At 47.9% G+C, this 23586-nt stretch overlaps 1 protein-coding gene across 3 annotated transcripts in view; it reads left to right on the top strand.

Moving 5' to 3' along the window:
- Window positions 1–23586, top strand: part of KCNH1 (potassium voltage-gated channel subfamily H member 1) — a 416686-nt gene that overhangs the window by 320312 nt on the left and 72788 nt on the right. For all 3 annotated transcript variants that reach the window (XM_067729054.1, XM_067729056.1, XM_067729057.1), the window contains one exon: window positions 2787–2983. In XM_067729054.1, coding sequence (XP_067585155.1) covers window positions 2787–2983 — 197 coding nt within the window. The remainder of the gene's footprint in view (window positions 1–2786; window positions 2984–23586) is intronic.

The following is a 23586-nucleotide window of genomic DNA, read 5'->3' on the forward strand; positions in this document are numbered from 1 at the left end:
CATTCTCTTTTATGGCTGAGTGGTATTCCATTGTGTGTTTGTGACATGTATACACACATACACCACATCTTCTTTATTCAGTCATCTGTTGATGGAAGCTTAAGTTGCTTAAAGGAAGTAATCTTAATCTTAATAAGAATTAGGCAAGATTACCAATGGTCTACTCTCAATAGTTCTGGCTTAGTTATACCACATTTGATCACAGTTGGAGACTGCAGAACTTGTAAATTCCGCATTTTCTCACTGATGGGCAAAAGGCTCACTTAAGAGAACCTGCCCATGAGAGCCACCTCTAGCTCTTTCTCATCTCGTTATTTCAGGGAAGGAAGTGGGGTGCCAGTTCAGAGCTGGGATGATTTTCAGTGTTCTGCTGGAATATTAGGTAAACCATTAAGTAATTTCTCATGGGCCTCTCATCCTAGAATTCTATGATTCTGTTCGTTCTGGTTATCTATTTCTGCTTAACAAACAGCTCCTAAATTTAGTGGCTTAAGAAAGTAATTGTTTCTCATGATTCTGTGGGTTGTTGGCTCAGATGGCTCGTTCTCCCTTGAACTTCCCACGCGTGGTTTCTGTCCAGCATTGGCTGGGGCTACAGTCATCTGAAGGCTCGACTGGGCTGGATGGCCAAGATGGCTTGCTTACATGACTGACAGAGCCTGGCTGTCCCCAGATCACTTCTGTGTGACCTCTTGTGTGGTTTGTTCTTCTCAAAACATGGTGGTTGGGTCCAAGAGGGAGCATCCTGAGAGTAAGTGTTCCAAGAGACACAGGCAGAAGTTACAAGGCTTCTTATGACCCTGCCTGAAAATCCTGCAACATCATTTCTGCCACATTCTATTGGTGAAGGCAAGAGACTAAAGTGAGTTCAGATTCAAGGAAAGGGAATTAGGCTTTGCCTCTTGAAGTAAGTTGCAGTATATGTGTAGGGTCCATTTTTTTTTTTTTTTCTGTTTACCATACTGCATGTCAGATAAAGAGCATTCTCTAGGAGAATAGGATTACATAATTATGAAAGGTGTGAGAGGCACTGCAGAGCAGTAAAGAGGGGTTATAGAATGCTCCATATGTATGAATGAATTGGCCAGCCTTTTTGGTGAGAACTCCGTGCTAGGGAGCACACACTGAATGAACCTCTCTCCATGGAAGCCAGGTGGTGTCACACTGAGAGAAACATTACCATCCGCTGGCCTCTGCCCTATGTTAGCCCACTCATATAACAGATGGCTGAAAAACACCTGGTAAGGGAATTTAAATAACACAGTTTTAAAGGCATATTTACCTAAATGCTACCCCAAGCATGTATCCTACTCATATTGAGTTGGTGAAACCATCTTCATAAATTAGAACTACACATTATTTCACAAACACATAGAGTAATGTGTCCAGTATACTTGCTTTTCAGCTCATGTCATGGAGGTGCTTAGAGAGGGCTGTACCCGGGGAGTACCTTATGTACTTAGAGTGGACACTTTTTGGTGTTTGAGAAAAAGTCAAGTTCTGTCCAGATGCTTAAAACTCTAATTGCCTCCTTAGCCTGAATTGGGAAAACAGTTGCCCTGTAAATCACACTGAGTCGCGGGTACCTGGGTTCTCGCTGCAGAGTGTGGCTGATCCGGTTGCTTGGGCTGACAACTCCCTTGAGAGTTGTTAGATTGGTTTTCACCCTTGTTGCATTGTTTCCTTCCCCCCCCCACCCCCCTCCCCAAATACTCCTCTCTGGCTCCCTGAGGATTCAAATTTGTGTTTATCTGTGCTGAAAATTTAAAAGCAAGAGAAACAACATTTCAAGCTATTTATAACCAGAGGCTGTGCCAGGAATGAATTAAGCTTTGCATTAGACATATGTTAAAACATGGGTTTCTGGGAAAGGTAGGAAGAATATCCCTAGGTGTGAAAAACAGATATTTAGAGGAGATTGATAGAAGTTTGACCCAGAATATGGCTATGTGGGCTGAGTACTCCATTGACTTATTATCAAATATATTGTTAAATATAGTCTTGTGGAATACTAGGTATAGAGGATCCTGGAGATGCCACTTATATAGGGCCCATCTTTTTATACCGCCATTAGGGCATTTGGCAAGGGGAGGAACATGGAAGGAGGTATGGGAGAGAGGGTGAGGAATGAGGCGCCACGCAAACATAAACCTCAGGGCAGTGGACAGAGTGTGGGAGAAGAGGAACTCCACTCTTGCCTGACTCCTTCCATGTAGGTCATCCTAAACGGGGGAGACACCGCCTGTTCTTCAGCTTCCAATGAAGAGTCCACACCCTCCCCATCGCAGCCTAGTGTGCGCCTCTTAGTCCCACTAATGTAGACCCACCGTTCACCTTCCTTCCTCACTTCTCTTTTGCCAGCAGATATTGTGAGAACTCCTACTGTGTGCCAGACACTGGGTGTTACTGGAGAGATGAGACACAGGAATGCTCATGTTGGGAGACAGACAAAAAACAAGTAAATAATATAATTGCAGACTATGATTGATGCTTCGGAAAACCATGGGTGATAAAGAATAACACAGGGCTCCCATTTTGGTTAGGGTGTTCAGGAGGTCACAAATGAACCCACAGTTATTGGTTGAACTTTGACATATATCCTATGGTATTTTAAAGTTTCTTAAATTGCATGTTGCTAAGGTCCAAATTAAAACCATTTTTGCCTTTTCTGAGCCCAAGCCATGGGATGCCAAATGGACAGCAACTCTGGGAGACAGTGGGAAGCCAACCCCGATAGCCAGACACCTCCTACTGATACTTTCCTCATCACCATTTTCTCTCCTCAGGGAAGGGAGATGTGTTTGGAGACGTGTTCTGGAAGGAAGCCACCCTTGCCCAGTCCTGTGCCAACGTCAGGGCCTTGACCTACTGTGACCTGCATGTGATCAAGCGGGACGCCCTGCAGAAAGTGCTGGAATTCTACACAGCCTTCTCCCACTCCTTCTCCCGGAACCTCATTCTCACCTACAACTTGAGGAAGAGGGTAAGCTGGCAATTTCAGTTTCTTTGCTACCAAGAGCAGTCTCTGTACACTTAGGATAACCACGTGAGCCAGGAAGGTCCTTTTGCTGTTTACTTCAATGGAGCAATTGGTTCTGTAGAGGTTCTGTTTGTTGCTTGCTCTTTGGAGCTTTTGCTATGAAATGAGAGAGAAAAGGATATTGCTAGATTAAAAGATGGATTGATTTTGGTGCAGAAGGGATTTGCTCATGAGTGTGTCTGTGGACTTTTCCTCAGTAAAATCCTGACCTTCTAGCATTTTGAAAAGATGAGTAAAAAATGAGGTTGTTAGTCGATAAAATGGCTGAGTGGGACCACTTAATTAATATAAACTGAATTCTCCCTGGCGACTAGGACCCACTAAATGGTGTGAGGCTATTAGCCAGCTGGTAATAAGAATTTTTTTTAAGATATGAAAAGGATTCAGTTGAGTCCAGAAAATAAGAGATGGAATCTGATTGCCTAGAGAATATTTTGTATACAACTGTCAATTTAACGGACTGAGAAATGATTTGTAGTTTTAAAACCAGAAGATTTCTCATCTGGACTTGTTTCATTCACCCTCAAATCATCAGAATTGCTCCGTCTGTCTCTGCGAGGATTAAAATATGTCTTGTACTCTTGAGGTTTTCATGACCTTTTCATTTATGTCCTTTAGTTAAGAAGTAGCTCTCAACCTATAGACATCATCTGGGAGGATTGTCATAGGAATCTTTCCAGAAATGACCTCACGATCTGCCCCCCCCCAAAACTGTTCCTCTTCTCGTGGCCCCTGTCTCTATTAACATTGTCTGTCTTGCCCCGGGGTTCCAGGTTAGAAACACTGCCGTCAACACTGATGCTTCTTCCCTGTCTCCCACGCCTCAGTTTACTCATCAGATCCTATTGGTTCCACCGATGCTCTCAAACCTGGGTCCACACTTTGCATCCCCCCTCAGGGCTCTTCCTGAGCTCCTGGACCACGGTGCCCCTGATACAGAGTCTCCCCCTGTTCTGAAGCAAGCATAGGCTCCAAACACACCCTCCTTCCCTGTGTCTCTCCTCAATGCGGCGCTTCCTCCTTGGCCACTTATGTGACCTTAAAGACTAATGGGATGACGTCACTCCCCTCCATAAAGACTTTTTGCACCCACCCTAACTACAGGATAATGTCTGCAAACTTCAGCACGGCTTATGTGGTTTTTCACATCTGGCCCAAACTTAACCCCCGAGCTCCAACCCCAGCACTCCAATGCCCACCAGGAGAATGGCCCACACAGCTCTGCAGACATGCCACACCCTTTCAGAGCACTGTCTCTCTGCATGCGCTTCCTGACCTGGAATTCTCTTCTCTTCTTCTGTGTGTGACACATTCCTGTTAACCCTTAAGAGTCTGCTGAAATGTTTATTTGTTCATCAAATCCAGTACATGCCAACTGAACTAGACTAGATGTATAAAACTGAGTAAAACTCAGTTCCCTAGCTTCAGGAAGCTCAAGTCTAATGGAGACAATCCACACGGGAAGGCTAAGTGTGGTGCACGATGCTAAGTACAATGAGTGTGATTTGTACAAGGTGTTCACGGGATCATAAAGGAGAAGGACAGATAAAGCGGGGGTCAGGGAGAAAGTATTGGTGGGGGCGGTGATGCCTAAGCTGAGTCTTAAGGGATCAGTTTGCCAAACAAAGAGGAGGGTTGCACTTGGAGGAGCAGCCTGAGTAAAGGCACAGAGAAAGGAAACAGCCTTTTGCCAAGTTCTTTGTACAAAATTCCAAACGCCTGTCATTGGGTTACCCCAACAATGTGCTTCTACCTATTTGACATTCCTTGAATTGAACTGCCTTGTGAGTCCCTGTTCAGAGACCTGGGAGGGCAAGGGCTTGGTATCCCCAGTGCCTAACCCAGCACGGGGAATTATAAAAACATCCGGGGATGGCATGGAGAAAGAGATGGGATCTCTGGGCCTCAGTATCCACATCATTAGATGTGAGGTTGTGGCCGATGATTGATGATTTTTATGGTTCTGTGACTGGAAAGCTGGTCGTTTAAATGCCAGTGGGGAATGGGTAGTGGGGGAGAAATGTGCATTCATAGTTTGTTTGTCTGCGAACATGGAGCGCTTGCTGGTGATAGTTTTAGCCAAGTGGATTCTCTTAAAGTCTATTTTTTGATGGATTCCTTCTTTTTATGAAAGCAAGTTGATTATGTTCAGCCTTCAGTGTTGCTGATAATATAGGTTGGAAAAATTGCACAGTTTGGGTTACTTGGAGGACTAATCATCTTGGAAAAATTGTGGATCAAGTAAATCTGTCTTAGAAAAACAAGGATGACAACAAAAACAACAGTGTGTCAGCGGTCAGATTGCTTTTGTAAGTGCAGAATGATTGACAGCTCTGCAGAATAGAAGACTCGGGGACCACGTTTCTGAAGGGCTGTGTGGAGGAGCATTTGGGCGTAGTCTGTGTGGCCACAAGGTGCAGAGGTGGAACCAAAGCTGTAGACAGTATAAGAAAGACCTCGGAAAAGATCGGCGCTGCCCATTGAATTCAATAGTTGTCTGGTTTCTTGTCCTGGAGGTATTTAGGCATCCCCTGGAGACCCCTCAGAGACACTGTGGAGAGGACTTAGCCATCCAATGGAGAGTCAGATCAGTTGATCTTCAAATGTCCTTCCAATCTCAAGTGCCTATGAGTTTGATATGGATCCGAGAGAATTTTAGTGAGGTCTTTTATATAAAGAAAAAAAAAAGAGGCATTTTGGTGTATTCATTGTAGTCTCTCATTTTGTCCTTCTGCGAATTAATGCCTAGTTACATAGGGCAGAGAAGATGAGAACATTACATGCATGAATCATTCTTGTAGCTATTTTTTTCTGGCCAAATGAAGTGTATTCTTGCGGCTGTTTCTATCTTGGCAAAATCGAGTGTGTTATTTGCAAAGATTCCTGAGAACACAGTGCCTTTGACATCTGTTTGGGGAGTTGTTCGGTCCTGTCGATGTCCTCCAGTGCACAGCAAGAACTCTGTGCTGGAGGGTGCCTCAATGAACATGCAGTCTCTCCTCCATTTCACCACCACCCTCATTTCACAAATATGACGTTTTATGGAAAGGTCATAGGAAAGAAAGAACCGGAGCCAGAAATGACTCATTGACCAGGTCTCTTCCTGCTTCTCACAGCTTCATAGCTGACCCTAGCCTCTGTATTCCAAGTCTCACCCCCTTATCCCTGAACTCATGTGTATGAGCACCACCCAGCCCTTGGCACTGCTCTTGGGGCCCAACTCATGGAGGACCTGTTACCTTCCTCCAAAGACACCTGAGGTCACAGGCAAGGATGAAGGAGGCAGAACCTGAAGGCTGACCCAGCATTTTGAACTTTGGTTTTCCTTGTCTGTGGGCTCTGAGCCAGATGAGACTTTAGTCTGCATCCTGCTCTGCCACTTAGTGCTCTGCAAGCTCTAAATGCTTCCCCATCTGTAAAACGGGGCTGATGGAAAGGTCTACTTGTAAGATAATTATGAGGATTAAATAAGATAATATTTGCAAAGCTCCTACATACAGGTTCTAGAACATAGTATGTGCTCATTAAACTGTGAGTTATTATTTTGTTTCATCCACTTGACACTCCTTTCTTATCTTACGCTTCTGCCTTTGTGTATACAGGGTACTCGCTCTGCAGAATGGCAGGGCACTTGCTCTGCAGAATGTTCCGTGGGGTGGATGTTATCCCAGGGTTCTCTGCACCTCTTGCAGGAAAGGAGGGGCCAGCTGCTCTGGCCTCACTGTCCCTTTAGCTCCTGTCAGTGGCGAGGTCGGCGCACACCCACTCTTTTGGCTAGTTCCATTCAAGGAGGGAAAAATGAGGTTGTTCTGACCTGTTAGGTCAGTCACCAGGGCATCAGTATTTTGCCAAGAGGAAAGCACGGCATCCTTCTCTCTTCTGAGGAGGTGGCGTGTACTTGTTCATGAAAAAAAAGGGGAAGTGGGACCTTCCTCATCTCAGACCCTCGGCTTCCTAGGATGTCAGGCTCTCCGGGCGTTTTCCTACAGGCAGTCGGAGCTTTGTGCACTACTAATAGTAACATGATTACCAACTCCAGATACGTCACAATGTCAGTATATGTTTTATGTCAGCTTATTAAATCCTCAGAACAACCTCATGACATTACAGTACCAACCCCACTTCTCAAAGGAAGCAGCTAGGACCCCATGGAGAAGAGAATCACTTTTCCAAGGCCACCCAGCTCATAAGGGGTAGATTCCAAACCGGCACCTGCCCCCCATCTTCCTGATAAGCAGCATTGCATCCTGTGGTGGGCCTCGGTTAAGTGTGGCTCTCAGCCCTTCCCATGTTGGCATTCTTCAGCTTCTGCTTTCTCCCAGTCTGTTGACTTTTCAGGGGTGGCACAGATTGTCTCCAAAATATCTCCAATGGCCTTTGCTACCCTTCAGGACACTTGGAGGATACTTTATTGTACAGTAAATCCCAGTCACATCCCAGGTTGCGAGACATGAGAGGTTTTCCCATCAGAGTGACAGCTACACCATTGATGGGTGTGCTGGGGAGGCATGGCCCAGCAGGTCAGCTTGGCCGTGATGTTAGTGACTTACTAAAAAGAGTACCCGCTTTGGAGTTAAGGACCTGGTTTTGAACCCTGGTGTGACTCCTGATTAGCTGTGTGTCCTTGTGCAAGTTACTGAACTATTCTAAGCCTCAGTTTCCTCATCTGTGAAAAGGGTCTAATAAAAATCCCTCCTAACTAGGTTTATTGAGAAGATCATATGCATTAAAACAAAAAAAAGTTGACATAGTGCCTATAGGAACCACTCGCTAAATATTTATTCCCTCTCTTCCCCGCCACCCATCCTCACCTTCCACCTTCAGTCCAGGAGGTTCTGAGTTCATGCTTTGCCCCTCTTTGTTTATAACTGGACCCTTTCTTGAATCATGTTTCACCTGGGCTCTATTCTGCTTACGACTGGGGAAGAGGTCTCACTTCCCAGGTGCTGGCTAGGAGATTGGTTCTCCTGCTCATTGTTAGGACAGTAGAGGAAGTGCACCTCAATTAAATGATGTATTGCAGATAAGCCGTTAGGTAATTAGCAGCAGTCAGTGCATGGGATAATTGGCATGTAGGTGGTTAGTAGGGTGGCGCTCATTCTCTGTGTAGGTCGCTTTATTTTTAAAGCCAGTATTTTTACGTTTTTAAGTATGTTTTGCATCGTGTTTGCATATAGTAATTTGTTCCAGGATGGATTTTTCTTAGCTTGATAAGGCCCCAACATAGTGAGTTTGGGAGGGAGTTGGGACTGTAGTTACTGGTGGTTTCAAAGCACCAGTTTTCTAAAACTGAGGTTGCCATAGTGAATTGTCTTGAATACTATATGTACATTTCTAGCCCACTTTAACAAAAGGGCATTTTATTCTGGTGAAGAGGAGGTCAAAGCATTGGAGGTTTGGAGAGAGCCCTGTGTATAAGTGGCATTGGAAAGGCTTTCAGTTTTTTCCCTGAACGAATTCTTCTGGAAGGCTGATAAGATGGAAAGAAAGCACCACAGAGCCAGGTGCTTAGAAATACATCCCCTTCCTCACCGAAGAACTAAGTTTTCAAAATGATCTCTACACAGCCCATATTTTCCTTGTCATTCTTCCACAGTGAGGGCTTCTGCAGAATTAAAATCATCTATTAAACTGTCAAGGTATAAAGATTATTTTAAAATCAGGGTGTTGGAATTAAGGGTGGGAAGGGGACAGATGATGTGAGTGATAAGACCATAATTCTTTCTGGACAACAAAATATAAACCAAAGCCAAGTCCTTTTTCCATCAAGAGGATCAGAAGTGATGTCAGGGACCTGGGAGGCCCTCCATGGATTTTGGGGGACACTCCTTAGTACCCCCAAAAGCATATAGCAGAAACCCATCGTGATCCTGGGGGTGGGAGGTAATGAAAGGGCTCCATGCTTCACTATGTCGAACTCTGCTTAAACTGCAGGTGGTCAGGCTATATCCAGCCATTTCCAAGGTAGCAATAAAGTTCTGCAATAAGTATAGGCTTTAAAGGAAGATATTCACATCTGGGCTCAGCCACTTGTGAGCTGGGGAGGTGTGGGCAGCAGGGGGGGGGGAATTTGAACAAGTACAACTATTTCTCTTCTGTGGGTTCATTCTGTCTACCCCACTGGGTAGCTGTGGAAGGGTGATCAAGTGCCAGGCACGGTGCCTTACAGGTAGTAGGTACACAGCTGGGTTAGTTCTCTTCCATTATCGGTAGGAGTGGAGACAACAGAGCAAAGAAGGAGAGCAGGGACTGTAATAGTTTGGCTCATAGAATAATCCTGTGGAGGCAAGTCAAGAATACTTGAAATACTTCAAATCCTGGCTCTCCTTTTAGTGACCTTGGGCCAGTTACCTAACCTCTCTGGGCCCCATTCATTCACTGATAATATAGGAGTGGTAATAGTACCTTAGAAAGGTGCTTTGACGAAGCAAGTTCTCAATGTACGTGTTGCTATCCTTATTGTTATTGATGAGCTTAGTTTTTCTGGGAATTCAGAGGCCCTGTCAGGTGCTAAATGTTTTAAAAGGGGAGTAGGGGCTAAACTGTAACACCTGGAAATCTCCCAGACAGATGATTCCAAGATCTGTGCCTGGGCCCCCCAAGTAGCACCAGAGGACCAGGTGATTCATCAGGGAGGTTTGGTAAAGCATGGTGCTGTCGGACTCATCATCACAGATCCGATTTCCTCCTAGGACAGAATAGATGGAGGGACTGGAAGAGCCCGACGTGGAGGCAGTGGTGGGGGAGGGAAGCTGTAATTTATCTTAACTCTTATCATCCTTGACGTCCTGTGACACAGTGTGTTTATCACAAGTTAGAAAGGATCCGGCCTACCTTAGAGGACTGCCATGCCAATGCAGTCCTTTGGAGAGTGATGTACCTTCCTGATATTTTCCTAGAAGTGTGTGGTTGACTCATAATAAACAGGGTGGTGCTAATGAGCCTCAGACCACGGGCTCAGTCCCCAGGTGAGCAAGTTGGCGTCCCGAAGTCTCAGATGTTTAGCCCAACATTTCTCACATTTATTTGGCCCCTGAACACTTTTTTGAATTATACCAATAAGTATTTATTATCTTTTTTTTATTATCTATTTTAATATACTTAATAGCATCCATCAGAGCTAGTGTTTTGCAGAACATCTTTGGGAAACAGGAACTAGATGATCTTTACTCTCTCTTGTGGCTCAAACGGTCAGTGACCTGTAGAATGGACAGGGCTTGTCGGTGAAACATCAAGAAGCCAAAGAGACTCAGCAGTGGGAGTGTCCCTCACTGGGTCCTCGGTAAAGCCCCAGCAGAGGTTGCTGGCGGAGGCTCCCTGCCTTCTGAACGTCCTCCTGAACTCCGCCTTCCCTCACCTCCCCACAAGGGCTCGGTAGCCCGTTGCTTTCTAGAGGGCAGCCAGCCTTACGTTATCAGAGAGAATTGGGCTGCACATGCGCTAAGAGAAGGCTGCTGAGACATGTTTTCGCCCTGGCCTCAAAGGCCCTCCTTGCAAGTTACTTTCTGGTTATTTTATTGGCTCAGTCAGATTTCACGTTCCTACCTCATCTGCCACGTGTCTGAGCTTCCTTGTTCCCATTTAAATGCTCTTCCTACTCTGAAAAGTTTTCTCTTTGGCTATGAGCTCATTCTTATAAATTTTGCCAGTGAGTCATGGAGGTTTTTATTCCAGCCCCTGCTCTTCGTTAGTGGAAAGTCAGGATTTGAACCTAGACTGCCTGTCATAATGATAACTACCTTCTAAGAGATGTTAGAATAAAGGAATCAAATGTGAGTTCAACCCCTCCAAGGGAGCTTGGGATGCTGGCATCAGGAGCTCACACGCAAATCTATCCCAGCCCAGATGCCTGTGTAGATGGTTTCTAGTATAATGTGTGTCACGGAGCTACCCAATTTTGGTGCTTCTCACTGCAAACTTTGTTGAGTGTAATTTACTTGTTACCAGTGTCGCTTAATGGTCTTGTCCTGCCTTTCCTTAACTTAAACTTCTAGAGTAAATCCACAGTCAGGCCAGGACTCCATATAGCTTCTCTTCAGTCTCTCTGGTATAGGTGAGACCCTGTGTCCTTTTGATCCAGTAAGCACTGGTCATCTCCCTGGTAGCTCTCACTATACTTCCAATTAACTCTGTGTGTCTTTCTTGCTATATAGAAGCTCCTTGAGGGCTGAGCCTTTGTCTACCTGACTCGCCTCTGTCCTGATCAATTCTCTTAGAGCTTAGTACAAAGTAAGCATTCAATAGTTGAATGAATGAATGAGTGAATGAATGAATGAATGGTCTCGCCGACCAACCAGCCAACCAACAAATGAACATACAAGTCCATCAACTTATTGGCCATGTGCCTTTCTCTTGTTATTGCTATAGATTTTTGAAGCCTTGACTGTAAGATGGTATCTGTAGAGACACCTCTCCTTTCTCCCTCCTAATCTTTGCCCATATACCCCACACCATCCCTTTCCCATTTTTTCTTCCCCAGGCCCTGGGTATAGAGATCTCTCAGCCTCTGTAGGTACCACTGATGCCAGCATAAAAGAATAACAATCACCCTCATATATTGAGTGTTTCCCAGCCAAGTACACGCTGAAACTTTTCTATGCATTATTTTCTCATTTCTGTGCAGAGCAACCTGAGGCCCAATTAGGTTAAATAATTTGCCCCAGATCCAGTAAGCTAATTGGGGCTAGAATTTGAGCCCAGGTCTGGCAATCACCAAGACTGTACTCTTGCTTTTGTGCCCCTCCTCTAAATGTGGACCCCATGTCCCAGATCCAGGGATAGCAGCACTGGTCCCTGTGCCCTCAGTTCCCCTGAGGAGCCTGTCAGCCACACAGGGCTTCGGAGGCTGCAGCGTGCCCTGCCTGTCTCCTGTGTAATTCCATTAGAGAGCTGTGGCCTAAGGGCATCTCAGCCTCCTGGAAGGCACCGCAGGGCTAGATGGTTTGCTGTTTGTTCAGAGAAGGGGGAGGGGGATCCAGGTGAGTCGCATAATCGAACGATGGAGTAGAGAAACCAGAAAATCGGAGGCAGAGTGATCCTCCTGACAAGCTCTCTTTGGCACGTGGGTCAGCTCTGGCACCATGGAGGTGGCATAAAAGCCTTGTGATGGTCTGTGGCTGGAACGTCCAGAGCTGCAGTGTGTCCCAGACCATCATGAAAGGCCAGAGGAATGACCTTCAGCTCTCAAGTGGGTGGCCAGCTGGGCTGGAGATTCGCAGCTGGGCAGCCTGGAGAGTCACACTGGGGCCCAGAGCACAGCCAGGGCTGGGGAAAGGCCTTAACGTCAGAGCGGGCATATGAGAACCATGAGTCTAAGCCCTCTCTAGCCCAGGAGTAGTTAGCAAAGGCTTTGAGGGGGTAACTTTGAGCTGGATCTTGATGGAGGGGAGGTGGGAATTTACCTGACTGGGAGAGAAATCCAGTCCTATGGGGGTACACTTGTGTCTTATGGAAGGCAACTCTATGCCCCGTGGAGGGGACCCCCCCATGCCTGATGCCAAAAACTCAGCCTCTATGTGCTGGTGCTGAATCGAATCTCGGAGACAGAGTTTTGGGTGAAGTAGAAAAGAAGAGCTTTATAGCTTTGCCAGGCAAAGGGGGCACAGCGGGCTTGTGCCCCGAAAAATTGTTTGTCCCAACCTGGGAGGATCTGGTGAGGAGTTTTATAGGGATGGTTCAAGGGTGGGGTTGCGGATAAGATCAGAGTATGTGTAGGGCCTGCACTCCTTTAATCTGGCCTCAGGTAATCTCTTGATGAGCTTCTCCGATCCTTTTAATCTGGCCTCAGGTGGTCTTCTCTGGAATGAAGAATGCTGACATCTTCCATTTGTTGGGGGTTTTAGTTCTGTAGAAGAGGTCGAAGATATTGTTATGTGTATCCCTTGAGGGGGAACCAGGACCCTGCCCCAAGGCTGCACTATTGTTTCTTGACTTCTCCCCGCCTTGTCTCTGCATCCCCTCCCTTCCCTGATTAGCAACTGTTACAATCTGCTCTTTGGAACTCAGGGAAGGTCACGGAGGCTGGAGTCTATTCCCTACAAACAAGAAACGGGGGACACAGAAGGGCTTCCTTGCCCGGGAGCCCCACAGGGTCCTGCTTGGTTTCGTGCCTCATGGTGGACAGGACGTAGAGATGGCTGGTTAAATGGCTGCATGGATGACGGGAAAATAGTGAATCTAATCAGTAAGAATCTGAGAAGAGAGGGCCGGCTGAGGGAACCACTAGCCAGTCTCCTCACCTCTCAATTTTTTTTCTTTTTTCTTTTTTTCTAAAACTCCACCTGGTTTTACCTATGAAGAGGTTGCTTGAAGACTTCAAAAGGGCATTTGTCCCAGACTTACAGGCGAGGGCAGCTTCAGGATTCCCCTTTCCTAGAGGTGTCTAGAGACCCCAAGGAGAAGTGGACTAGGATATGATGCTCTCCGGGGTCTAGAGTGAGCTTGCTATCTCTTCTGTACCCAACAGTGTTATAGGAACCCAGCAGCAACTCAAACCTTTTTACTTTCCAGGCTTTTACATCCACCTGACTGTCCCTGGGCTGCCTATAATAGCAAAAGCCTGCGCATTTTCCAGAACAGATTTAATTTTTAAGAAGCCCCTTGCTACAGGCAGCATGCCGAGGATGGTGCCTTTTTCCTCGGAGATCTATTTGCAGACAGCTCCTGCGTTCTGCTGCATTTCCCAGCACACTCCTCGCAAGTGCTTAAACCAGACATGAAATAGCTTCTGGTTCACAGAGTATGAATTTTTAAAAGAGGGTGCTTGTTTGTATTATCGCAGGGAAAATCTTGCACTTCTCCAGCTGGAGCACATCATACATTTGGCGCCTCCTGTTGGTGAGGTGTGATAGTGCATCTAACCGTGTTGGACCTCTGTAACCAACTGGATGCATGGAGAAGAGAAGCTGGTCCCAGTAACTTAAACAGGGAGAGGGCTTCCCCAGGCCTGGGACAAATCCTATGGCAGATGGCAGCGGGTGGGAGAATGACATGGAAAAAGAAGAGAACACCTGCAGAGTTAGGAATTGGCACAGATCACTTAAAATCCTTGGTGACCGTTGTTAATTGGACTTGCAATGATCATTTCACAATATCTACAAACATTGAATAATTATGCTGTACACCTGAAACTAATAGAATGGTACTTGTCAATTATATCTCAATTAAAACAATACTGAAAATCTTCACAAAATACACTACTCAGGACTCTAGCTAGCAGCAGGCCATGTAGTAAACTGGTGACATTTCCTTCCCTGAAGTCCCATTCTCAAGCAGTTGGAGGAATTTTGCCACAGGAATTTGAACTCGATTTCATAGAAGAGATGATGCAATGATTATGTAAGGCTCGGGGTGGGGGTGGGGTGTGAAGGGTGCTGCTTTCTCCGACGTCCTCTCTGTTTGGTTTTCACTTGGCTCTGGGGAGGACTCAGAAAACTTGCTCTGAGAGGAAGCCGCTTCCTTTTGCTCTAGGACAGTGAGGGTGTGGGGAAAGAATTGGGCTAAGGGAAAGAAAGGGGAGAGAGAAATAAAGGCAAAGGATACCTGTGACTGGAGAGCTGCAGGGGGATGAGCGGATTTGGCGGGCATTATTTATCGAAGAGGGGAACCCGGTCCTTGCTGTGCACAGCTGAAATTTCGCGCAGGGAGGCAGATGCCTTTGCTAACCCCGAACTGTGAGCTGGGCTGGAAGAAAAACCCAGGGCAGAGCCAGCGTTCCAAATTCAATTTTCTCAACCCTTCTGCCTCAAGGCCAGATGAATCCAGCAGCAGAGCGGCTTTGTTTCACTGTTTGTTTCACTGCATGTCGGGGCAGCTGAGAAGCTGCCAGGCTCTTCATCCTGGGCTTTGTGTTTCAGCACCTTCCTAATTCCACTCTGACGTTTCTCTCAGGTTAGAACCTGAACAGGGATGCTTTGGGCACAAGGCTTGCTGGCTGGTGCTCCTAATTACGGTCCCAGGGACAAAACTCCTTGGAGTCTATCATCAGTCACTTCAAGCAGTGTTTCTCCATGTCCCCCAGCCCAACTCACCTGACAGCACAGCTGCGTCCCATGCCATGTGCAGGGGTAGCACCCGTGGTGCTCTGTGTTTCTTCCTCCCCGCTCCGCACTGCTGGCGACTGCTCATGTGCTCAGGGCTCACAGAGGGGGCCAGAGCATAAGCAGCTGCCCCTTTGTCCCTGTGTGGGCTTTGGCTGCTGTCTCCTTCTGCAGAGCCAGGCACTGTTTGCACGTGGGCACGCGAGCCCTTCTCACATCCATGGCTAGAGGTTTGCGGGCTGTCTGCCAACAGTGTTGCTGTTGCCGTGTGTGTGTGGGGGTGTGTGTGTGTGTGGGGGGGGTGTGTGTGTGTGTGTACTCACGTGCACACACGCAGCATTTCCTCCTGTCAAATACTAGTCCTAAAGGAAGCAGCCAGGGAGAAGAGAGCTGGATAATCCACCAACCATTCCCTGGATCCAATCACCCCAAGCATCTTGTTCCTTCACCAGCTGGTGTTGTCGGGTCCGCTTTGCTTGGCTAGGGAAGTAGTTTTTTCTTCCTTTGCATGAGCGGTAAAGATTCACCTGACATCTGTAAGCTCAGAAACCCTGTCATGAGCCACGTGGTGATCCGTGGTTATTCATCTACATGTGTACTTTATGGAGGGTAAATGTCCCCATTTGGGGCTACTTGCTTGAGCCCCAAATCCTTCGTAAGTACAATAGGCTGATTATAGGGCTGGGGAAGGGCCTGGGGAGAATAGGAACCGTGCATGTAATGCACTCTGGGTGCAGGACCTTCTAGGCCAGGGGCCTTTCATGGCAGTTACAAATAATTCATGCCTACAAGCCCCCAGTGGGTTTACTATGGGTTATTTATGATCCTGAGGCTTTGGTTCAGGAAACAAAAGATACTCCTCCACAGAAGCAGTGGGAATCGTGCGTCCGAGGCCCTGGCCTGGGACTGACAACAAATGTCCAGGGCACGTGTTGACGCTTCCTGTCACTGAGGCCAAGGACAGCCCCACGGAGGAGCCTGGCCTCAGGCTCTCTTAGGCTGTCGGTGGCATTTGGACTTCAAGTTTCAATTGTAGTTGACTTTGTTTCCACGTTATCTGCACGTCTCTACTATTATTTACGACTATGTCCTGTATGGCCTAGCAGTCTCAGATTTCCTTGGGGCTTCCCAGGGTAAAGAAAACCATCAGACCAGAAGCTTCTCTAGGTTGGCACACTGGTATCTCCCCACCGTCTCCCAACACGCACTCACACAGGGGATCCCCAAGTGCATTAGTGTGCTGCAGCAGCTGCTGTAACAGATGACCACGCACCGCGGGGCTAAAAACAACAGGAATTTATTCTCTCACAACTTCTGGAGCCCAGAGGTCAGAAATGGTGGCAGCAGGGCCAGGTTCCCTCTGAAGGCTCTGGGGGAGAATCCTTCCTTGCTTCTTCCAGCTTCTGGTGGCTCCTGGCGTCCCTTGGCTTGTGGGGGCATAATGTCCATCTCTGCCTCTGTATGGCCTTCGCCCTTTGCCTCTGTGCATCAAACCTCCCTCTCCTTTCACTTACAAAGACACCAATCATTGGATTCGGGGCCCACCCTAAATCCAGGATGATCACATCTCGAGATCCTGAAGTTAATTACATCTGCTGAGACCCTCTTTCCAAATAAAGTCACATTCACTGGTACTGGGATTTAGGACTTGGATATATCTGACGGGGAAGGGTGTCGTTTAACTCAGTATGCCTCCCTTTCCTCTTCCTCATCTGCCTTCTCTTCTTCCTCTTTCTACACTTTTACCTCCTCATCCTTCCTTCTTCCTTCCTTCTCCTCTGCTCCCCTTTTCTCCTCTCCCTTCATCTCTTCCTTGAGTACATTTCCAGCACAGGAATTTTTTTTCTCATAAGGAATAGTCTTGTGTAAGTTGTGTTTCTTCTCCTGGATGGTTCATGGTTCTTGGAATAAAGTCCCAGTATTTGGTTAATCCTTCAAGTCCCAGAATAAAATACCATTTTCCTTTGCATTCTCTTGAGTAGTGTCTCCTTTGAACCCTGTGGAACTCTCGGTTTGACATAGAGATTCACAAAGCACAGGAAACATCAGGGTCACAGAAAAGAGCTTTGTATTAGACATTAGAGAGAACTTCCTGCTGGTAAAGGTTATGAGGTGCAGTAAGTAATACCTAAGCGGGTTATGGACTCCCCTTCCCTGCAAATGGTTAAGAACAACCCTTTGTTGATTGTCTAGCTCTGATCTCTGTCGTTTTCTTGTTCTGAAAATCTTTGATGGATTTTTCCAGTCTCAGAATAAAGTCCAGGCCCAGGGATCTCATATAAGCTCATATTCCAGCTGCAATGCACGTTGCATCTTCATGCTGTTGTCCGATGCCCAGCCCCACAAGTTACAGAACATGCTGTGTACTTACTTCTGCATGTGTCCTCTCCCTCAGGATGTCCTTCACCCTTCCTCACCACCTCCCTTCAAACCAAGCCAGTCTTCAAACCCCAGCTCGGATTCTTCTTCCCACTTCTTCCCTCAGTCTGCGTCCAGCTAGAATCTCTCTCTCCTCTGCTATTTTGTTTGTCCTTTAGAGGAGCTATCACTCATGGTTTCATGTAGGATTAAGCACATATTTAATTTTTCCTCTGGATTTGGGGGCCTTGTATTTTTATTCCTTACATTTCTTCCTCCAGGGCCTGGCACTCATTAGACAATAGTTTAGGCTACTAGAGTCCCAACTAAATTGCCGCTCACCCTGCCTTTGTGGTTCAAGTTTAAAGTTCGCAGGTGGGGCCCCGTGTTCTCAGCCAGCTTTCTCATTCACCTGTCTCCATCAGGCGCCCTCAGGCCCGGCTGGCTGCTCCCCCCCAGGGTGACAAGTCATCTCAATTTGCCTGGGGCTATCCTGGTTTCAGCATTTAACGCTCCACATCCTCAGAAACTCCTCAGTCCCAGGCAAACTGGTCACCCTACTCCACGCTCACCTTCTCCTGACTCTTGCTGAAAATCTCTGTGAGTTGAATTGTAAGTCAGCCTCCATCTCTCTCTAGACATTTGTCATATGGCCACTAAAACCGCTTTCCTTACCTGCAGGTGGGTGTCTGTCTGGCTCTGGCCCTGCACAGCCTCCCCAGGGCTTCCCCCAGTGCAGTCTCATAAATGTGACTGTGAACTTCCCACCAGCCAGCAGCGTCCGCATATTCCTGCTGTCTCTTCTGTTCCACCTCAACCCACACTCACCTGATCCAAGTAGCTGACCCTCCCAGGCAACCGCTCACTTCTCCTCCCCCACCCAGTTGCTTGCCTTTATCCCATCAAAGAGGTCCTGGGAGGATTGATCCCAGTCAGAACCCTCCCCTCTCTGGAGCCGCAACACAAAGATGCCTCTTCCATAAAGCTCTCCCCAGGAAACTCCTTCCTGCCAGCTTATCACCCACCCACCGCCCATCATTCTTCCTCTGGGGGCTCCTAAGTGATTGAATGCAGCAGGACCTCTTGGGGAAAGTACCTGGTGGCCTGGACTAGCTGTCGGGACCTGGGTTCTACCACAAGTTTACCATTAGGGCACGTTCTTAACCTCAGTTTTGGTCATTGTAAAATGAGAAAGTTGAGTGAACTCTAATGTTCTTATCAGCCTTAACCAAACTTGGATTCTAAGGCTACCTGCCCACCCTGTCTGCTCTGCAGAGCATAGATACTAATGTCCTAAGCAACGCAGCATTGGCAGGAGGCCTCTGAGATCACATCCTCTATCACCTGTCCCTACTTGAGTTGTAATTCCCATCTTTATCCTTTGATTCCCCATAATCCCATCCTGGCCTGGCTGTGAATAGGACAAAAAAGCTGCCACCTACAGCTTAAGAGATTTTAAAGTACAATTGGAAGACCATGATTCCTTTCCCATGACTTGGCTTACAAAACTGAAGATTTAGGAGGAGAGGTTCAATTCCTGAGCGTTGTCCCTGGCTCAGTTTCCACCAGACCCAAAGCTATGTCTGATTTTTCCCTCTGTGCCCCAGATGAACTTGTCAGGACCTACTTGTTGCTGCCCTTGAATGTCCTCCATGTAGCTGAATCTGTTGAAGCCATGGGCTGGGTGACCATCTGCTTCAAAATCTATCACGTGTGCATGTCTCTGCGTGTGGTGCACACACCGTTTTAACGTCTGCACCCACTTTACTTTCACATATTTTATCTCATCTGATCCTTGCAGTAACTTGGTGAGGTTGATGCTCTTATTTCTCCATGCAAAACCTGAGGCTCAAACAAGGGAAGTGTGGGAGTATGTGGCAAAATAGAACTTGAACACAGATCCTCCAACTCCAAATCCCACGTCCTTTCCACTGGGCCACCCGCCCGTGTGTGCCTGCGTTGGATCCCCCCACCTCCAACAAGGGCCCTGAGAACACTGCACTGACAGAGGTGGCCGAGGGGAGCTGCTTCCTCCCCAGGTGAGCGCTGTAAACTAGCGCCTCTCAATCTTTAATGCGCACACAAATCAGCTTCAGTCTTGCTAAGATGCAGATTCTAATTCAGCGGGTCTGGGGAGGGGTCAGAATTGCATTTCTAACGAGTGCCCGGCTGATGTTGTCGTTGCTGGTTGTGGACACTTTGAGGAACACACTTGAGTGGCAGGGCTGTAGGCAGCTCTGGTTGACACGTGCAGAGGGGAAAGGATGAGGAATCTGTATCTTCCCAGGCCTGTACCCTGGAGTCCACTGTTCTTCCCCAAGTGGCCAAAGATGTTGAGAGGCCCAAGAACACTGATCCCTGGGGCGGAGAGGGAGTGCTTCTGTGTAGAAACAGCTCACGGCTGCCATCACCCAGGGCTCAGATGGTGAAAACAGGCGGTCTCCCTGGGGCCACAGTCAGGGTGGGGAGGTGAGGGCCTGCCGGAGAGATGATGGTGAAGGTCCCTTCTCACCCTGACACTGAGGTTCTGAGCATAGTACTGAGCTATTTCTCTCTGGGACTCTCTGAGTACTGCCCATGCTGTCCTTTGTTTGCTGTTCAATCCCCCTATACTAGGTATCCTCTCTCGCCCTAGCGAAAACCTGCCCATCCAATATCATCCCTTCTTATTTAAAAGCCCAGTTGAAAACACTCCCAAAAGCCTTCCCTGGTGCCCTACATCCCGTCTGCCTGTCTGTGTACAGGCGGTGTGCCTGCCTGGGCTCTGAGGTTGCCGTGGGCAACTTTCTTGCCCAGCCAGGTGCGCTGGAGTCCTGTCCTATTTGGGTTCTTCTTGAGGGGCTAAGTGAACCTGGTGGGAACCCTGACGACGTTTGAGTGGGACGGGAGACTGGACGGTGTCCAGGGCTGAGCCTCCAGAGCCAGGTGAGACCTGGCTGCCGAAAGCAGTAGAGCCAGAGGGAGAATTCAGTCTCGGGCAGAGCAAGGAGGCCAAAGCAGAGCAAATGTAGGGTGAGGAGAGGCTGTGAACAGGAAACGTTAGAAGGCTGAAGCCAGGGACAGCAGGAACAGGCAGAACAGTGTAAGGGTTTCAGGCCTGAGACTGTAAAGAAAGCTGATGTGGGGCAGGCCTGGCTCAAGGGGTCTAGTGCAGGGAGGCCTCTGGGTGACAGGAGCCATGGGGGGGGGGGTCAGACAGCCCAGTCGGGGAAGGGGACAGGTCTCCACAAAGCCAGATCCAGCCTTCCAGTTAGAAAAGCACCTCAGAGTGGATGTCCGCTTGGAGTGGGCCAGGAGGGTCTTTGGTACAAGGGTTTGGGTCTCCTCTGGAAGGGCCTGTGTTTGTTGATCTTGGCCTGGGAAGCTCCCCTCCTAGGGAAGCAACATATTTTGGCAGAGTTATGATTATGGTTATATAATTGACACAATACCATAACATTGTTTTTGTTGTTGGTTGTTTTTATTACCATTCCCCAGTACTGAGTTTCTTCCTAATGTGCTGCCCTGTGCTAGGCACCGTGCTGTCTCTAAGACAAATCTAAGGATTTCAAGGGTGGGGACTATGTTTGGGGGATTATATGTACTTCTATACATAATAGTTGCTCAATAACTCCTCCGTTAACCGAGGATTTCTTTCTCCTTCTGATCTTTGAAAAGTGGCTGTCTGTGAGACACATTGAATGTGGTGTGTGTATGTGTGTTTTTGTTTTGTTTTTGATGGTCAAGGTTGGGCATTAAGGAGTGGAAATCATGCAGTAAGAGAACCCAAATTCCCACCCTTCCCCTCCATCCCCACAGAGTCCAGCTGGACTCAGGAGCACGGCTTGTTGGGTCCTATTAGCCTCCTGTATCTTACACACGATGCATCGTCCCAGGACCTGGCCTCTGTGCCCTTGCAGCTGTGGCCCCTTGACAGAGTGAAACCAGCTCTGCCCGGGAGCAAAGCCAAGGCATGCTCTAGCATGAATTCTGCCTCGCATCACATTATCCCGGATAGGTGGCGTTTAAGTCTGGTGACCGTAGTTTCTCAACTGGCCTACATAGCAAAGGTCTTTTCAGCTGCTTTCAGGAGCAAATGGATATCTGGAAATAGAGTTTGGATATAGCAATTTCCATATTTTAAAAAAATGGAGAATATTTAAATCCTGTTTCCCCAGAAAATGGAGGGGATACAACGCCCCCATAAAGCATTTCCTCCCAGAGACCTCCCCTGACCCTCGTGCTCCCAGTGCAAGTTAGTCCTCTTATTGGCTTTTACTCACAGCACCCTTTTTCTCCTTTGTAGCCTTAAACAATTTATAATTTTAAATATACAATCTTTGTTTGATATTTGCTTCTCAGAGTTTTTTCCCCGGCTGTATCCCCAGTAATTAACGGTACCTGTGTGTTACAGGCTGGGTCCCTCTGATCTTTGCCTCTCAGGCATTAGGCAGTGGTTCCCAAGGTGTGGTCCCTGCCTGGAAAGGCAAATTCTTGGCCCTACCCTAGATCTATTGACTTAGGATCTCTGGAGCTGGATCCAGAAACCTGTATTTCCATTCCTGTCATGATCCTAATGGCTCTAAATCTTGAGAACCATTGCATTAGGGTTTGGGACCAGTTCTACAGGGTCACACGGCATGGGTTAAGGAACAGCCTTACGTGGGCTGAAGGTCAGTAAGAGAAGAGAGACATAAAGAGAGGTGTCGGGGCCCATTCCGGGTCTGCGTTCCAGCGGAGGGACCCCACCGCTCGCGCATCTTCCCTCTCAGACAGTAAGGGAAAGAGCAGGCCGGCATGAAGGGCCTAGAAGGGCCTCGGCACAGGCAGGCTGGAGCTGGGGAACCAGCGGATTACAGGAGTAGTCTGGGGAAGCTAGCTGCCTGGTACCCGGAGAAGCTGTAGACCCCACTCCAACAGAATGGAGATCCCCCGCCCCCGGGAAGCACCGCTTGAGCGCCACCCTGCCCACAGGGAGAAGGGGACGCTCCCAGTCTCAGCTGGCTCACGGCCCAGACAATGCAGGGTGAGATCCCTGGGTCGTTCTGGGGCAGCTCTGCTCACAGCCCTGGCACATAGCAGGCATACGAGCTTTTAGGGGTGAATAAGTAGGGTCACTTCCAACTCTTGAGACTGATTCTGCTTTTCTGAGGTTTGGGTTGGTCACCAGCAGACTCACAACTGCTCTCGATTATTGAAGCTGAATTGTTTAATGATCTCTCTTGACGGCCGGGCCAGAGGCTACATTAGCCCCAGTCCTCACTCCTAGAAACAGGTGCTTGTGCTGGATTTCCCGATCCCTCACTCCCACGCCGGCAGCCTGGCTTCCTGCGAGGCCTTGAGGGTTCTCGGTTCCACCCCTCTGGTTGTAACCAGCACCCCAGGCTGTCAGGCCTACTCAGGCCAGTGAACAGTCCCAGTCCCTCTCCCCCAGGACCGCCCAGGTAGAGACGGTGACTGGGAGTATTTCTTTCTACCCCAGTGGGAGAGCTATCTAAAGATCTGACCCCAAAGCCTTTCCATGAGGCGGCCTGGCCCTCCTTGGAAAGCTGATCTTGCCTGTATTCCCACCATTTCTCCCAAGGCACTCGGATTGACTGTAATTGCTCAATTAGCAGCCTCCGAACAACTGGTGAGGAACCAATTACACAGCGCCTTCCCTGCCACCTAGGGAAATGGCAGGGGCTGTCTGGTGGGCAGGCCCCCAACCCCAGGCTCTCATCTCTTTCCTCTACCCTCCATGCCTCTTGCTTTGGCCAGAAGTTCACATTTCTCCCCCATCTTTTGTGAAGTAACGTCTTTATCACATGAAACATTTACAAATGGCTCCCTTCCTTGACTCTTAATCTCTTCTCAGTGCTTTAATCTCTATCTTCTTTCTTATTTCCTTCCTGCTGCAATACATTTTCTGGACCTATAAATAATGCCATTGACAATGCTTTGAAGTATTTTTGTAGTATCCTCCACCCCTGAAAACACAATCAGATACACACAGACACAGACATACCATGAACGGAGCTGCACTGATCTGTTTCTATAACTTGAATCTCTCAGGTCCATTATTCTTCCTCTTCCTCTGCATTAGGCTCCCGCAACTCATTAAACCCGCTCCAGGTATGATTACATTCCAGGCAGCTTCTCTGGGACCTCATCCACAGGTGAGAGCTGGGA

Source organism: Pseudorca crassidens, chromosome 2, assembly GCF_039906515.1.
Source record: "Pseudorca crassidens isolate mPseCra1 chromosome 2, mPseCra1.hap1, whole genome shotgun sequence".
Classification (NCBI taxonomy): Eukaryota; Metazoa; Chordata; class Mammalia; order Artiodactyla; family Delphinidae; genus Pseudorca; species Pseudorca crassidens.